The sequence below is a fragment of the Typopeltis vanoorti genome, chromosome 21 (genome assembly GCF_054136105.1).
Source record: "Typopeltis vanoorti isolate ZY-2024b chromosome 21, IOZ_Tvanoo_1.0, whole genome shotgun sequence".
Taxonomy (NCBI): domain Eukaryota; kingdom Metazoa; phylum Arthropoda; class Arachnida; order Uropygi; family Thelyphonidae; genus Typopeltis; species Typopeltis vanoorti.
Genome location: NC_143569.1, coordinates 1,505,762 through 1,525,050, shown reverse-complemented (window position 1 = coordinate 1,525,050; position 19,289 = coordinate 1,505,762). Strand labels below are relative to the sequence as shown.

Sequence of the window (19,289 nt, the reverse complement as noted above, 5' to 3'; positions counted from 1 at the left end):
AATATATCTTGGCACCTTCTTGATATTTATTTTCTATGTTCTTACCAAAGACTTCCTATGACGTTTGTTTAGGTACACAGTGTAGCTTTCTCACATTTGTCTCTGTATTCTATAAGAGCACAAGCTGACTTTTTGAAAGGAACTTTTGATATGCTTTCTTCTTTTCCTTCAGTTCCTCTTTAACTTTCTATGTCATGGGGTTCAGATTTTTCTATCCTTGCAGACAACCTGCCCACAAGCCTCTTGGTTGAATCAATCACTGTTTCATTCAGGGCTTGCCAATGAATCTCAAAGGTTTGGTTCCTCTTCAAAAACTCTGTAATTTTTTCTTCAAAAATATTTTTGTATTTCAGTCTACAGTCATATCTGAAAGCTGCTTAACTTGAATCGCTTTAAAGCTTTCTTATATGTTCTTCTTTTCAATATTAAATTCAATTTTATTCTGCTCAAGACTAAATGGTGATCACTTCCAATTTCAAATCCTTTGTGCACCTAGTGTCCTGTATCAGTGAGAAAACATCACTATGAACAATAACATAGTCAAAGAGACTTTATTTATTCCTTGCCTCTTCTCTCCATGTGAATTTGTGTACATTTTTATGTTGGAAACATTGTGTTAGTAATAACCAGTCCATGTCCTGAGCAGAAATCCAACAGGTATTGGCCATTATTATTAGCTTTGCTCTTTTCTCCAAATTTTTCCAAAATAATTTTGTCATCATCATCAAATTCCTGCCATGTACCCTCAAGGGGTGTACAGGATATGAAAGTACTACATGAAAAAATTACATCATTACTAACTTCCTATCTACAATTTTCCTCCAAATCAGTCTATTACTTGTCAAGACTCCAACATTATCAGACCTTATATTTCTATTGTCTAAGGCACATTATATTATAAGGTGTTAGTAATAACCAGTCCATGTCCTGAGCAGAAATCCAACAGATATTTGCCATTATTATTAGCTTTGCTCTTTTCTCCAAATTTTCCCAAAATATTTTTGTATGTCTGACAATCATTTCCTACTCTGCTATTTAGATCCCCAACAAGGACCAACTTTTCCTTTTTCATTGTGTCAGTTGCTTTTTCTAAAGCATCAAAAAATTCCTCCACTTCTACCTTAGTAGAACCTTCTGTGGGACCATAGGCACAAATAAGTCTCATTGTCCAGTTCCCCATTCTCATATTTGCTCACATTACTCTACTTGAGACTGACTGCCATTCAAGAAGATTAGCCTCGTATTTTGTGTTGAATACTATGGCTACTCCTTCTTTTCCTTGATTGTCATTGCCTGAATATAACATTTTGTATTTATTGCTCAGAAAGATTTCACCAGTTTTGGTCTTTTTTGTTTTAGTCACCCCTATTATATCGATCTGGTACTTATCTAATTCCTCAGCCTCCATTTCCTTACCATTCAGGCTTCTTACATTGATAGTACCGATCTTTAACTCTGGTGATGTTGAGTTGGGGTTTGTTTTCAGATTTGTTCCAGTAGCTGACTTCTTGCTGTTCACCCTGGTTCCCTGGTGAAAACAACAGGGGCTTTGTTTAACTGGGCGACGCCGCGGCAGGCATGAAATTCTGTCATGTTGTACCATCATTTTTTATTTTGGTTTAACCAATAAGAATACAATTTGGTCGGCTAAATCCCAAATTGCCAGCCCATCCTCGTTCGTTCAGTATCAAAGTAGATACCCAACAGGGTGCACCACGAGAAGGTGAGGATTGGACATTAGGTCAGAAGCCCTGGTCGGTTCTCCGCATTTGTTTAAAGGCTACGTGGAGGTCTCCTCTCAGTTATACAGCCTCTGCTAATCATCATCATCAAATTCCTGACATGTACCCTCATGGGTGTACAGGATATGATAGTACTACATGAAAAATTTACATCATTACTAACTTCCTATATACAACTTTCCTCCAGATCAGTCTGTTACTTGTCAAGACTCCAATATTATCAGAGCTTATATTTCTGTTGTCTAAGGCACTTTGTACTGTATCAATCCACCTATATCTTGGTCTTCCTCTGTGTTGTTTTCCTGCCAACCTGGCAGAGAAGACTTGTTTTGATAATCATTCCTCGCCCATTCTGTTTAAATGACCATACCACCTGAGATTAGCTCTGCTAACGCATTCCTAGATGCCGACAATGTCAAGTTCTTTCCTAATATCCTCGTTTTTAATATGATATTGCCATTGATGCCATCTGTTCACACCTCTAATCTTTCTCAGAACTCTCATATCTGCGGTCTCTAGTCTTTGGTCAAGTGTTTTACTTCTGACCCAGCTCTCAGATGCATAAGTTAAAACTGGTTTGAACACTGTCTTGTATACAGCAAATTTAGTGTTCCGACTAATTTCTCTCTTATTCCATATGAATTTATTCAATTGACTTCCTACCATACCAGCTTTGTTGATTCTGTTGTCTATTTCCATCTTTAATATACCATCTTCACTAAAAATCGTGCCTAAGTAGGTGAAATGTTTTACTTGTTCCACAGGTTCCCCATTCACAACACAGTTGACATTTTCAACAATTCTACCTATTTTCATTTCCTTTTTCTTTTTAATGCTGACCTTCATACCATATCTATTATAACAGTTATTCAATTTAGTCAGGGAATCTTGCAAACTTGTAGTGGATTTATTTAGAAGTATAACATCGTCCACATAAAGCAAAGAGTTGACAATAACATCTCCAATTCTAATATCATGTTTAACACCACTTTCCTTCATAATGTGATCCATATAGATAATGAATAACAGAGGGGATAATGTACATCCTTGTCTCACACCAGATTTAACAGTAAATCATCTCCCTGTACTTCAATTCAAACTGCTGCCTTACAACTCAAATACAGACTAAGTATTGCTTGATATAATGCCCCATTGTCACCATATAACTGTAGCATATTGAATAGCTTCTCTCTTGGCACCTTGTCATATGCCTTTTCCAGATCGACAAAACTCAAATAGAGATCTTTGTTATATTCCCATGATTTCTCCACTATTTGTCGTAAAGTGAAGATCTGATCCTGACAGCCTCTATTTGACCTGAATCCAGCTTATTTTTCACCAAGCTTTTCTTCCACAATTCTTCTCAACTGTTTCTCAAGCATACTTGCATAGATCTTGCCAGCAACACTCAGTAGAGAAATAACTCTGTAATTCTCACATTCAGTTTTATTTCCCTTTTTATATATGGGCACTATTTGAGCTCTACTCCAATCATTGGGAATTCGTCCCTTTGTCCAGACTTTCTGAACTATGCAGTGCAGCCACTGCAAGACTTTTATACAACCATACTTCAACATTTCTGGTCGAATATAATCTACTCCTGCTGCCTTTCCACATTTCAAGCCTTTGATGGCTTTTTCTACTTCAAGTATGGATATGTATTCCTGACTGTATGCCTGTTGAGTGTTTTTTACCACTGTGCTGTCACTTCTTGTTTCATTTAGCAATTTTTACTCCATAATACAAGGATATCTTTTTCTCCTGTTTTCATGTCACCTTTATCATGTCTAACTTCTTTTACAGCACTCTTTCCTCCATTTCTAAGCTTCTTCAACAACCTCCAGTATATCTTACCACCTTCTTGATATTTATTTTCTATGTTCTTGGCAAAGTTCTCCCATGACTTTTGTTTAGCTAGTTTTACACAGTGTTTCGCTTTCTTACAGTCTCTGTATTCTCTAAGAGCAAAAGCTGACTTATTTGCCAGGAACTTTTGATATGATTTGTTCTTTTCCTTCACTCCCTCTTTAACTTCTTGTGTCCACCATGATTTTTCTATCCTTGCAGACAACCTCACCACATGCCTCTCTGGCTGAAGCAATCAAGGTTTTCTTCAAGGCTTGCCACAGAATCTCTAAAGTTGGGTTCCTGTTCTCAAATTCTTTCATTATTTCTTCAATAATCTTTGTGTATTTTAGTCTACAGTTAACATCTGAGAATTGCTCAACTTTTATTCCCTTTAAAACTTTCTTACATGTTATTCTGAAAAGAATAACATGTAAGAAACAAAATAAAATTGAATTTCATATTGAAAAATATGAAATTCAATTTTATCCTCCTCAAGACTAAATAGTGATCACTTCCAATTTCAAATCCTCTGTACACTCTGGTGTCCTGCACCAGGGAGAAAACATCACTATCCACAAGAACATAGTCAATGAGACTTTTCTTATTCCTTGCCTCTTCTCTCCATGTGAATTTGTGCACATTTTTATGTTGGAAGATGGTGTTAGTAATAACCAGTCCATATCCTGAGCAGAAATCCAACAGGTATTTGCCATTATTATTAGCTCTGCTCTTTTCTCCAAATTTTTCCAAAATATTTTTGTATGTGTGACAATTGTTTCCTACTCTGCTATTCAGATCCCCAACAAGGACCAACTTTTCCTTTTTCGTTGTGTCAGTTGCTTTTTCTAAAGAATCAAAAAGTTCCTCCACTTCTACCTTAGTAGAACCTTCTGTAGGACCATAGTCACAAATAAGTCTCATTGTCCAGTTCCCAATTGTGATATTTGCCCACATCACTCTACTTGAGACAGCCTGCCATTCAAGAAGATTAGCCTCGTATTTTGTGTTGAATACTATGGCTACTCCTTCTTTTCCTTGATTGTCATTGCCTGAATATAACATTTTGTATTTATTGCTCAGAAAGATTTCACCAGTTTTTGTCTTTTTTGTTTCAGTCACCCCTATTATGTCGATCTGGTACTTATCTAATTCCTCAGCTAGCTCCATTTCTTTGCCATTCAGGCTTCTTATGTTGATATTACCGATCTTTAACTCTGGTGATGTTGAGTTGGGGTGTGTTTTCAGCCAATAAGAATTACAATTTGGTCTACTAAATCCTAAAGTGCCAGCCCATCCTCGTTCGTTCAGTATCCAGGTACGAGAAGGTGAAGATTGGACATTAGGTCAGAAGCACTGGTTGGTTCTCTGCTTTCCATCAATAGGGCAGTCACAGATAAGAAAAAAGCATACTGAAAGTATTTAGCATGTAAATCAGCATGTACTTGGAGAGAATACAGAGAAAACTGAAAGCAAAGCAGTGTACAAAAGTAGCTAAACGTGTCAGTAATGGGAAGGTTAAGAAAGCCAAGAATGGAAAGATAAGATTTAGAAGATAAATATCGGAAAGGTGGCAAAATGTTATGAAAGCTATTGAAAAAGCACAGAAATTGAGGAAATAGTATTGTAAAAGGAATCAGAAATGATAACGTTACATGAAAACTGAAGATAAAGATATTCTAGATGTCTGGAGTAATTACTTTGAAAGATGGCTAATGAAACAAGCAGTGACAGAAGTAAAAAACATTTCAGATTACAATCAAGAGTATATCAATATGTGAAGTAGAAAAAAGCATCAGTGAAAAACCCGAAATGTGAAAAGATAGTTGGAGTAGATGATATTCGATGATATAATCAGAAATGGGGTGCGTAAGAGGTCGAAGCTGTATAACTGAGAGAAGACCTCCAAATAGCCTTTAAAGGAATGCAGAGAACATGATTGACATTAGGTCAGTATTCTGACCTAATGTCCAATCCTCACCTTCTCGTGGTGCATCCTGTTAGGTATCTACCTGGTACTGAACGAACTAGGATGGGCTGGCAATTTGGGATTTAGCTGAAAATTGTATTCTTATTGCTTAAACCAAAATAAAAAATGATGGTACAACATGACAGAATTTCATGCTGGCTGGAGAGCCACCTTAAACAACGTCCCCCATTGTTTTCACCAGGGAACCAGGGTGAGCAGCAAAAAGTCAGCTTCTGGAACAAATCCTAAAACACACCCCAACTCATCATCACCAGAGTTCAAGATCAGTACTATCAACATAAGAAGCCTAAATGGGAAAGGAAATGGAGCTAGCTGAGAAATTGGATAAGTACCAGATCAACATAATAGGGGTAAATGAAACAAAAAAAGGCAAAAACTGGCAAGATCTTTCTGAGCAATAAAACAAAATGTTCTATTCAGGCAAAGACGAACAAGGAAAAGAAGGAGTAGCAATAGTATTCAACACTAAATATGAGGCTAATCTTGAATGGAAGGCAATCTCAAATAAGGTGATGTGGGCAAATATCACAATTGGGAACTGGACAATGAAACTTACGTCCCACAGAAGGCTCTACTAAGGTAAAAGTGGAGGAATTTTTTGATGCTTTAGAGAAAACAACTGACACAATGAAAAATGAACAGTCGGTCCATATTGGGGAAATAGCAGAGTAGAAAATGATTGTCAGACTTACAAAATTATTTTGGGAAAATTTGGAGAAAAGAGCAAAACTAATAATAATGGCAAATATCTGTTCGATTTCTGCTCAGGACATGGACTGGTTATTACTAACACAATGTTCCAACATAAAAATGTGCACAAATTTACATGGAGAGAAGAGGCAAGGAATAAGAAAAGTCTCATTGACTATGTTATTGTTGATTGTGATGTTTTCTCACTGGTACAGGACAAGAGTATACAGATGATTTGAAATTGGAAGTGATCACCATTTAGTCTTGAGCAGGATAAAATTGAATTTCATATTGAAAAGAAGAACATATAAGAAAGTTTTAAAGCGAATAAAAGTTAAGCAGTTCACAGATATGACTGTAGACTGAATTACACATTCAAGAGAAAATGAAAGAGTTTGAGAAAAGGAAGCAAACCATGCAGATTCAGTGGCAAACCCTGAAGAAAACATTGATTGATTTAGTCAGAGAGGCATGTGGTCAGGTTATCTGCAAGGATAGAAAAATCAGAACTCCATGGTGGACACAAGAAGTCAAAGAGGCAGTGAAGGAAAAGAAGAAAGCATATCAAAAGTTCCTGACAAATAAGTCAGCTTGACCTCTTAGAGAATACAGAAACAAATGTAAGAAAGCTAACCACTGTGTAAAACTAGCTAAACAAAAGTAATGGTAAGGCTTTGGTAAGAACATAGAAAATAAATGTCAAGGTTTTTAGGTTTTGATTTCTGGGAAAAATTGCTATGTTATTCCTCTACGAAAATATTAATTTTATGGTTATTTAAACCTATTTTTGTTTAGGTGTGTTTCTTTTTATAATGTCATTGACTTTTTTACTCAGTTCTAGGCCATTATTGAAATTTTATATAGATAAATATATGAATAATAGGGAAAATTTGGACATACCCTTAGAATGTTGCTGGCTGTCTTGTTATTCAGTGGCATCCTGGTGTGTGGCGACAGCATTCATCTTCTGTTTGACGCCAGTATGACTGAAACGAAGTGGATTTTGGAAATGGTGGGGATAGAGCCATGTGGGAGAATTATTGGTGAGACAAGGGGTATGTGACTCTTTTTGAAAAACCCAGGTTTTTTATATATTATTATTAAGGGTGGGCAGAGAATACTTAGATGGGGGGGGGTGAAAATAGGTGAAGGGGACGGATATGGTGAGATGGGTTCAGGGGTGGGAGTAATGGGGTATTAGCCATTTCGATAGTGCATTGGGCGGGGGGGGGAGGCTATGTCATGTCAGCTTGGTGTTTCTGTTTAGTGTGACTGTGTTATTTCCTATTGGTTGGAGTGATGACCTAATTTTTATGTTATGGAGCTTCCAAGACTCTGAGACTATGTAGGGCGGGAGGACGTTTATTGAGTTTTTGTCACATTTTATGGCTATTGTTTCCAATATTCTAAGCATTGTTTCGTTATCTCGTATATCTATTATTATGGCCTTGTCAATTTGCAGGGCATGTTTCTGTTCAAGAGCACGGACTGCTATGTCTGTTTCCCTGTACTTTGTATTCTGTTTTTCTTTTAGTTGTTGCATTTTTTATTGTTTTAATGTTCTGGAATAGGGATGTTACAGTCGTAGAAGTGTTCTTGTACTTTACTCTACTCTCTACTATCAGGTCTTTATGGGCAAGACTACTTCCATGACCCTTAGCCACAGAAATGTTCTTTTAGTCATGAAGTCATTGCAAAGTAGAGATTCACTGTCAACCCATTTCTGAATGCAAGCCCTCACCATGTTTTCCAAAATCTTCGCTACCACTCTTGAGATACCAATCGGTCCAGAGTTGGATACATCAGTCTTTGCATCACCCTTGTGTAATGGAATTACCATACATTCCTTCCATTCCTGCAGAATCTTTCCTGTTTTAAGACTCATATTAAACAGCCTAGTGAAAGGAATGGCTAGTTCAGCTGAACACTCTATTAGCACACGTGCTGATATCCCATCAGTCACTACTGCTGAATTCTTATTCAATTTGTGCAACAGCTCTAATACCTCATCCTCATACAACTATTGTTTCCAATATTCTAAGCATTGTTTCGTTATCTCGTATATCTATTATTATGGCCTTGTCAATTTGCAGGGCATGTTTCCGTTCAAGAGCACGAGGGGGGGGGGAGTGGCGCTAGCGTCGCCGTAGCACTTGGCGGTGAATTTGAGCTGTGCAGAAGAAAGTGATTTTTAATCGGTGAATAGTCCGCTTTTTCCCCCGTTTTTCTACGTTTTTGAGTGCTAAATTGTTTCTCTGAATACGATTGTACTTCAGTGGTTGTTTTTTGGAAGTTAGTTGCTGTTGCGATATAATATATTTTGGTACCGTCGGAATCGAACGCGTAACGGTGAAAGACAAAACGAAGCTAAGTTACTGCATTTAGTTATATTTCATTTTATTTAATTATATTTAGTACTTAAATGTTCTGATGTTTGTACTTTTTTTCCTCTTATTTATTAATTGAATAATTATTAAAGATTAGGGTATAATTTGACAAAACACGTTACAGAAAAGTATGGCACCTGTGCGAAGGAAAATGGCGGCCAGTAATGAAGGTTCGCCATCGTTATCAAAGAACGGTAGCATAAAAGAAATGAGTCAGTGTACTAGCTGTGAAATGTACGCTTTGCGGAGTGCAGTCGGAGTGTGGTTAGATGATAATAAAGGATTGAATATGTGTAGAAAATGTAGGGAGAATGCGGAATTGAAGTGTATTTCGGATCGTGAGTGATATTTTTGTCAACCTTCAGAATGAAGGAAACAGGGATATGACAAGAAACGGCAAGGTTGTACATGAAAATTGTGAGAGTGTGAATGATAGTATAAATGGTTTCTCAGAGAACAAAAAAGATGAGATAGATGCATTGAGTGAGATCGCGTTGTTGAATAGTGCGATAGAAAGAGCAAAACAGCAGCTAGAGTGCATGAACAAAAGTAGACTGAATGAACCAACCAATAATAAAAGGTATGACAGGAAAAATAGACGTAGGAATGTGAACATGAACAAAATGAAGGATAGAGTGCTGTATGGAGACTCGTTAGTACGAGGTGTGTTAGTAGAGGATTTGACAAAATCGTACCAACCTGGTGCGACCATAAAGGACGTAACTGCGTCTATTAGAGAGCAAAAGGAAAGGGTGAAAGAAATGATTGTTGTGGCAGGTACGAATGATTTGAAAGGAGATAAAATGGAAATGATAGAAGACCTGAATGAATTGTTTGAGGTAGCAAAAGAAAAGAGTGAGAGAGTTAGAATGATTAGTCTTTTGCCACGGTATGACAGTGAAATGTTTAAAAGGAGGGCTATAATTGCAAATGACTTTATGCGTGGGTTATGTATGACGAGTGGTGTGGAATTTGTGGATGTGTGGAGTGAGTTTGATGGGCGAAAGGATCTATATAAGATGGATGGCTTGCATTTGAATGGTTACGGTGTAAGAAGACTTGAGAAAGTGTTGCTGAATGTAGTGGATGTGCAAATTCAGGGAAACTAGATTTGTTAGGGGGGGGGGGGAGTAGAGATACAGTCCTTATGGAGGCAGTTGAATGTAAGAATGAATATAATATGCCAGAGCAAATAAGGACAACAAATCTGAGTGGGATAGTTAATATAAGGCATGAAGGTAGGGTTGGGGCTAATGGGGGTCTTAAATTCATGTACACTAATACTAGGAGTATTAGGAACAAGAAGGAAGAATTTTTGGCCATGGTTGGCACTTCCAGACCACAGGTTATAGGTATTAGTGAAACATGGCTGACTGTAGATGATATAACTAGTGGGATTGAATGTGATGGGTATAGTGTGTTCAGGAATGACAGAGTGAATAAAATGGGGGGAGGAGTATTGTTGATGATAGCTGATGAGCTCCAGCCAAGGAGAATAGAAGTTGAATTGCAGGATAGAGAAAAGAGCACATTTGAGGCCATTTGGTGTGAGATTGTGGCTAGCAGAACTAAATATACAATTGGGTGCTGCTATAGACCAGGTGATGGAAAAGATGGTGGTGACAGTATGCACAAGCAAATAGAAGAAATGGGTGGAAGGAGGGTGATTATTATGGGAGATTTCAACTATGGTCGCATTGATTGGAGTGAGGAGAGGACACACGGGAGGAAGGAACTGGATTTTATGCGGTTATTAAGGGATAACTATCTGCGACAGCATGTAATGGAAAATACTAGGGGTCAGAGAGTGCTTGACCTAGTAATTACATCTGAGGATTTGGCTGTAACAAATATGACCACATTGCCACCAATCGGTGAGAGTGATCATAGGGTCTTAACTTGGGAGGTGGCTAAAGGTGTAGAATTTTCAATTAAGACAGGGTACATGTGGAATTATCAGGCTGGAAAGTATGACAAGCTTAGGAGTTTGATTGGTTCAGTGCCATGGCATGTACAACTGCAAGGACTAGAAGTTGATAGTGTGGGAGGTAGTTAAGAAGTGCTTGCATGAAGCAATGGCTGACTGTATACCTAGAGTCCGAATAATAAATCAAGTAGGGGTTAAATGGATGAATAACACCATTAAGCTTGAGTTGCAAAAAAAGAAACAACTATGGAGGGAATTTAAGGAGAAGGGTGACCGGCAGGCACATGAACGGTATAAAGCACAGGCCAGAAGGGTGACGAGTGTGGTAAGAAAAGCAAAAAAGGATTACGAAAGAACATTGGCTATGCAGGCTAAAGAGAATCCTAAACAGTTTTTTAGATATGTAGCAAGTAAAAGGAAAAATGTACATGGCAGATTGATTTTAAAGAATGCCGATGGTAGGGAGGTAACTGAATCAGTTGAGATAGTTGAGTTACTGAGTGAGCACTTTGCAAAAGTATATCATCCAGGTGGTGACATTGCAGAAACGAATAAACCAGTAGATTATACGGGAATTGTGGTTAATGAAGTGGAGGTGAGTAGTCTATTGCATAACCTCAATGTCAATACATCTGTGGGATTGGATGGTATACCAGCTCGTGTTGTACGAGAAGCAGCTAAAGAATTGTCAGTACCCTTGACCATTTTGTTTAATTTGAGTCTCGGGTCTGGGTTAGTCCCGAGCGGGTGGAAAGAGGGGAAAATAGTTCCACTGCATAAAGGTGGTTCCAAGACTGCTGTAGTAAATTACCGACCGATTAGCATATCAGGAATCATTGTCAAGGTCTTAGAGAAAATAGTCAAGAGGAAAATACAAGATTGGATAGAAGAAAATGGGATACTGTATCGGGGACAGCATGGATTTGTGAAGGGTAGGTCATGCCTCAGTAACTTGCTCACGTATTATAACACAGTGACGGCTGAACTGGATAAGGGTAATGGGTTTACGGTGATTCTACTGGACCTTGCCAAGGCCTTTGACAGGATTCCACATGGAATTCTAATCAGTAAATTGCAGCATATGGGAATGGACATAGGGTTGGTGAGATGGATAGGAGGGTGGTTGACGGAGAGATATCAGAGAGTGGTTTACTCTGGAGTAGAGTCCACAAGACGGCCTGTGACTAGTGGTGTGCCACAAGGATCTGTTCTTGGTCCACTGCTGTTTAATTTGTTCATAAATGATATAGGAAATGATCTGAGAGGAACAGTTCATTTGTTTGCAGATGATGCGAAGTTGGGTAGGGCAATAGTGAATGCAGATGACGTCAAAATTTTGCAGGATGATTTGGATAGATTGGAGGTCTGGGCTAAGGAGAATGGATGTCAGTTTAATGTGGCAAAATGTAAGGTTATGCATTTTGGGGTGAAAAGATTGGCGGCAGTTTACTGCATTGGTGGAACCGTGCTCCAGGAAATTGATGAGGCACGAGATTTAGGAGTGTTGGTAGATAAGGAATTGAAATTTAGGGGACACATTGCAAAAGTGACCAAAACAGCTCATCAAATCACTTGGTTGCTGAAGAATACGATGACAAGCAGAGACAAGCAGGTTATTGTTCCTCTGTATCGAGCCTTGATAAGACCCCATCTAGACTACTGTGCTCAGATTTGGTCACCTAGGTTTCTTCTTGATGGGGAGGAGGTGGAGAAGATCCAGAGGCGAGTGACCAAGATGATAGCAGGTCTGTGGAATGAACCGTATGAGAACAGGTTGAGGATTTGTGGGTTGCAAAAATTGGTTGATAGGCGGAGGAGGGGAGATATGATTGAGACATTCAAATTACTGAAGGGTTTCTATAAAATTAATTCAGAAGATATTTTTGAGAACAGGGCTGGTTGTGGGAGGACTAGGGGACATCCATGGAAACTGGACAAAAGTGTGGTTAGTAAAGGTGTTAGAGCTGGGTTCTTTACTTTTAGAGTAGTGAATGAGTGGAATGCGCTCCCTGAGTCTGTGGTGGATGCTGTGACAGTGAATGAGTTTAAGGCGAGGTATGATAGATACTGTATGAATGTCAAATAGTTGTGATGAATATGATTTAGGGCCTCCCTCGATGAGTCCAATGACTCCCTGGTTTTAATTGACTCCCTGGTTATTATTACGCCCGTAATAATAGTAATAATAGTAATAACTGTGTTTCTTCATCTAGTGAAGCGGTATCAGTGAGCTCAATGTCGCTTACAGGTTTCAAGGTTGATAGTTGTTAACAAAATGGGCACTTGTTAACTGAACAACCCCTTCTGCATCTGTAATTCACATGACATCAAAATTTAGAAGAGTTATCCTTTCATATTCATTCTTTCTTTTACTTGCAGCATATCGATACAATTCTTGTGGGTTGTTCTCAGCACGCAGAGCCAGTTTCTTTTCATACTCAGACTTTGCTTTCCGTACAACAGTTGCCACTATTCTAGAATGCTGCTTATAACGTTCATAATGGATGTCATCCTTATGCACACAGTATTCCTTCCACATCGTCCTTTTCTTACAAATCTCTTGCTTAATAAGATTACACATCCATTTGACTCCTACTCTATTTATTCTTCGAACTCTTGGGACACATTCTGTTATCGCATCATTCAAGTGTTGTTTAAATGCTTTCCATGCATTCTCGATATTCTTTCCATCCAGCAACCGATCCCATTCCACTGAACTCAGTATACTGTAACCTCAGTTGGTCATAATTTCCTGCTTTGTAGTTCAGTATGTAACCTTTTCTGAATGGCACATTCATAAACTTAGTCACTTCCCAAGTGAGTACTGCATGATCACTGTCACTAACTGGAGGCAGAATAGTTACGTCTTTAACTACCCCCCCCCTCTCGATACTATAATCACTAATACTCTTTGCCCTCAAGTTCCTTCTTGACATGCTGCTTGAGGAAGTTGTTCTAAAACAGCTCAATAAATGCATTTTCATTCTTCTCATGAGATTCTACTGCTACCCAATCAATATTTGGATAATTAAAGTCTCCCATCATGATTACTCTTTTCGCACTCATCTTTTCTATTTGGTGATGCATTTCTTCATTACTAGCAACTGATCCACCAGGTCTGTAACAACACCCCACTATGTAATCAGTCTTGTTAGATTCCACCTCACATCATATGGCTTCAAACTCACTGCTACATGAAATATTGTTAGCAGTATTACTACAATCATAGGTCTCAACTCTAACTGGATTCAAGTCATTCGATATCATTATCAACACGTCCCCCTCCCCTCTGTCCTTCCTAAAAAAAATACTGTACCTTTGACACTCAATACCAGTCACTCTTACACTCACATTGTCGCTCTTACAATCACATTCACACCATTCGTCTCTTTATAATTGGAATATAACAAGGATCTGTATTTGCAGATACTTGTTATATAGTTTTGCAGATCTCGAAATCTGCAGTGCATCATCTATATTTGAGACATAAGTTAGCAGTTAGAATTGAAGGATGTACAAAAAGATGGGTTGATGTTAAATCAGGTATGAAACAAATGTGCGCATAATCTCCACTATTAATTATCATCTATCTATATCTGGAAATTAAGTGAAGTTAAGCCTGATATCAAAATTGGGGTTACTGAAATCCACTTTATGCAGATGATGTATTCTGAAACAAATCTAGCAGAAGTTTGGCAGGATTTCTTACCTAAATTAAATAATAACTCTAATAAATTCTGTATGTTAATCAGCAATAATGCGACAACAATGACTATGAGAATAGGCAGGAACACTGAAAACATTAACTACATCCTGAATGGAGAACTTGCAGAACAAGTAAAACCATTTCATCTAATTAAGCACAATTTTTAGTGAAGATGGCGAACTAAATCTGGAAATAGACAACCAAATTAGCAAAACTGGATTCAATACCAGTGAGTAAATGTATATGGAATAACAGAAAAATGCCGTATACAAGACAATGTTCAAACCAATTTTAACTTTGGCATCTGAGAACTGAGTTAATAATAAAATACTTGATCAAAGATTGGATACCAGAGATGTGAGAGAAAAAAATATGAAAGAAAATGGGAGTAGTTAACAGATGGCATCAGTGGCAAAACCATATTAAAAATGAGGCCATTATAAAGCAAATTGACATCATAGGTATCCACGAATGTGTGTGTGAGAGCAGAGCTCAAGGTGATATGGTCACTTAAACAGAACTGGAGAGGAAATGTTAGTAAAACAAGTGGCTTTTGATGAAATCAAATGAAACAACTGTTGCAAATTTTTGTTATATGGAAAGTAGAAAGAGGACGAGGAGACATCCGTGGAAGTTAATGCGTAGTTAAACAGTGAGAGCTAGATTCTTCTCTCACAAAGCAGTGAGCAAGTGAAACAGGTTTGCCTGTTGAAGTAGTGAGTGCATTCAGTGTGAAAAGGTTTCAGACTGGTGAGGTTTATGACAGCTGGTGAGGGTGATCTATGGCCTTCCTCAAAGAGTCCTTGACTCCCTGGAGGTCTCAGATATCACATACAGTGATGGCACCAAAACTGATTATGCATGTATACTCAACACGATATTTGTTTGAGAGTGAAAAAAAACTACCTTCACAGAAAATTATGCGAAATATATATTCCCATTATTCTGTCTATGCTATGCTGAACTACCCCCCCCCCCATCAATAAACCTAACAGCAGGACAATACCTCAAATGAGTTCATTTGAAGAAACATCCTCAGACTGATCAATGGCCAAAAGTATTCAATCATGAATCATGTCCACCAAGCATCCTACTTTAGGACAATCTGGCCTCACTTTTGTCCTTATGTCAGTGTTTCTTAGTAATGTCACATGTGATTGTGGATATTTATATATGTGTATGCCTGCTGATGATGATCAGTTGATTTTTGTGAAATGTCAGAAGTAATTTGAAAGTATTTTAGTTGTATCCTATATGTTGTTTATCTCATTTCAAAAAAATGTTAACGTGAATCCTAACCCCCTTCCCCCAAATGGAATACATATTTAATGAATGATACCTGTTAGATGAAGTCCACTGAGTAATATTTTCTTGTTGGCTGGAAGGAAATACTCCTCCAGTTCTAACACCAGGGACTGTACATGGAGTACAGTTCTTCAACTGTGTGGTTTTCAGGAGATCACTAAACTGAAGTTCTGCTTGCTTGTGTGGATTATAATTACTCTCTTTGTCTGCAGTTCTATAAATTCACAGAAATTAAACTAAGATGACTATAAATAAACTGTCAATGTTATGATCACTTTAATGAAAATGTCACTTCTACATTGCTTAAATATTTAAAAACTTCTACATAAGCAATGTAGAAGTTTTAAATAAGTTTTAGCTTATTTAAAACTACAATGATAACATTTAATGCAATTTAAATTCCTTTTTCATTATGCAAACACTCTCCTCCTCAGTTCTGGGAATAATTAAATATCATGATGAAATGAAATTTAAATGGTGCAAAATTAGGATCAAAGCAAGAATCATAGTGGTCTATTTCAATAACTATGGATATAAGGCCAAGGTATTAAATCTGTTAATTCCATGAGTTCTTCTGTTCAGTTTGTTTGAAACAGGAAATGCAAAGTTTTCAGGAAGGAAAATCCTACATGAGACTAGCTAACTCTTCTTCAGGTGAAAAGCCTTTATACAAGTTCTTCTCCTACACAATATATGAAGACAACTCTTTCCAGGTATGGAATGAGTTCAGATGTCATGTAATCTATTGTACTATAAAACTAAAATACAGAGTAGAGTAGCATCTTAAAAAATGGGATGATGTGCAGCTAACATCAAAGTATAGTAAAGCTAACATTATTAGAGAAATTTATATGTCCAATTATATTCAAACTTTAGAATTTTTACTTGAATAAGCACAATTCCTTCATAAACTACATAGCGGAGGTCAGAGATAATCAAATGGAGAGCATTTTGAGAGAGATAGAGGGGAGTTCAAAGAGAAAAAGAAGAACAGAGGGAGGAAATACCAGTAGAGTGAATGTACTTACTGTTTATACCAGTGGTTCCCAAACTGCAAAGTAGCAAAAACATTGGCTTATTTTTTTTCCAAGTATGTTTGGACCTAACTAATTACTTAATAAATGCAGCTGTTAGGTATTATTCTTTTGGTCTAGGGATACTGTGAACCAAGAAAGTTTGTTCCCAAACTTTCTTGGTTCACAGTTTTTCTTGTTTTTATCACTAATATATGTTTAATCAAATTTTACAAAGATTGTGGAAAAGAAACCTGGAGAAGAACAAGCTGGGTTCAGGCCAAATAGATGTCGTCAAGATCAGATTTTCACTTTAAGACAAATCATTGAAAAATCATGAAAATATTACTAGGATTTGTACTTAAGTTTTCTAGATCTGGAAAAGGTATACAACAAGGTGCCCAGAGAAAAGCTTTTCAAAACAATACAATTATATGGGGTGAATTAAACATTATGCAGAGCAATACATAGTCTATATTTAAGTTGTCATTCAGCAGTTAGAATTGAAGGTAATACATGATGCAAAATCAGGGGGTAAGACAAGGATGTACATCATTTCTACTCTTATTCATTATCTATATTGATCACATTATGAAGGAAAGTAGCATCAAGCTTGATATTAGAATTGGAGATGCTAAACTTAAGCTCTTTGATTTATGCAGATGATGTTGTATACTCCTAAACATATCAAGTCTCCAGGATTCATTAACTAAATTGAATAACAGTTGTATGACAAATTTGGCATGAAAATCAGCAATAAAAAGAAAAACTATGAAAACAAGCAGGATCACAGAAAACTTCAGCTGCATTCTGAATGGAGATCCTATAGAACAAGTAAAATATTTCAACTATTTAGGCACAGTTTTTAGTGAAAATGGCAGGTTAAATCTAGCAAAATTGGAATGGTGGATAGTCAGCTGAATAAATTTTTACAGAATAAGAAAGAAAGAAATTAGCCAAAACACCAAACTAGAAGTATACAAGAGTGTTCAAAATGTTTTAAGTTATGGATTTGAGAGTTGGGTTAGAAATAAAGCACTTGATCAAAGACTAGAGACAACAGATACGAGTGCTCCGATAAAAATTAAAGGAGTTAACTGATGGTATTAATGGCAGAATCATATTTAAAATTAAAATATTAGAAAGGAACTTGGCATTATTAGTATTCAAGAATGTGTCAACAGAACTAATCTAAGGTGGTATGGCCACTTAAATAGAACACATGAAGAGAGGTTAGCAAAACAGGTGTTTGATGGCAGAAAAGAGACCCAGAGGAAGACCAACGTCTAGTGGATTGATTTGCTCAGAAGTGCCTTAGAAGCATGAAATATTAGGGATGACAATATTGGAGTGCTCACAAGTAATAGATTGATTTGGAGGAAAATTGTTGATAGAAGATTAATTATAATGTAAACTTAATCATGCAGTGCTGTCACAGTAACTTGAACATCCCCTTGGGGATACATATCAGGAAATTCATGATGATAATCTCTACTAAAAATTAGAAACTTTTTTAAGCACATCAGTGCCATGTGTGGATAGACATCAAAGCAAAAGTGATGTTTTGCTTTAATGCCTATTCTATGGATCCTAAACATACAAATTTACTATTGAATATGAGTCCAACAATAAGTTATTTTTAGACGTTATGAAAAACAAAAATCTAGAAGCCTACTGCAAAAGCCACTGTTCATGCAGTAAATCGTAGGTACAGCAAAAGGTCTGTTCCAAAGTTATGAAATGGATTCATACACAAAGTGAAAACCACAGTGATGATGAAATTTATAAAAGTAAAGCAATGCACAGATGATGACCATATGAAATGGTCAGGAGCTATGATGACCTACATAGTGGAAAATTATATTTTTGAACAATGATAATAAAGCCTCAATTCATATGATTTTAAACAATCCAGATTAGTGTGGATGCGATTTTTCATAGAATGGCTGAAGTGGATGAAGAGTGATGGGTGACTGGACTGAATTAATTGAATGTGTGGTGCATGCAGAGACAGTAAATGCATTTAAGTCACAGTATGGTGAGCTGTGTGAGTGTGTGTATATGTGGTTTGTTTGCACCTCCCATGATGAGTCTCTTAACTCCATGTAGGTCTGATAATGATAATAAACATCAGATCAAGTATTGAGTCCTGCAGTACACCATCAGTCACTCTACCTTCTCCTGGATTAAATTCTCCATATACTACTCTGTGACTTTTCCCATCAGTTATCCTCATATCCAATTCACCAGCTTCATTTGTTCCAATTTATATGACATAGTCCCATGGAGTATCCTGTCAAATGTCATCGCAAAGTTCAGCAGTAGGCCATTTCCTTACTCCAATTTCAGTTGGAGTAAGGAAATGTATCAGGATTACAAAAAAGTGAGCAAATTATTAAGGCAAGACTAACCCTATAAAGTATCCTGTCTACCTATTTCTGAATTCTTTAACCAACTTCCAATACCTTAACCATTGCTCCTGGTCTATAATTTGCTACCTGTCTTAGAGTCTCCTTTATGCAACAGAAGTATCTGGCCCTCTTTTCACTCCCTAGGTGTCTTGCTAGAACCAATACTTAAACAGTTTCATCAAAGGAGCTGTCAATTCCTTGTACATTCTCCCAGAACACAGATTGATATCTCATGATTGCATTTGCATTAAGCTCTGCAATATTTAACGTAAC

General features: G+C 37.2%; 1 protein-coding gene across 3 annotated transcripts in view; it reads right to left on the bottom strand.

Annotated features, from left to right (window-relative positions):
* The window catches only part of LOC150094597 (uncharacterized), a 269,253-nt gene that overhangs the window by 65,290 nt on the left and 184,674 nt on the right, over positions 1-19,289 (bottom strand). For all 3 annotated transcript variants that reach the window (XM_090411018.1, XM_090411017.1, XM_090411016.1), the window contains exon 9: positions 15,627-15,806. In XM_090411018.1, the coding sequence (XP_090267144.1) occupies positions 15,627-15,806 (180 nt within the window). The remainder of the gene's footprint in view (positions 1-15,626; positions 15,807-19,289) is intronic.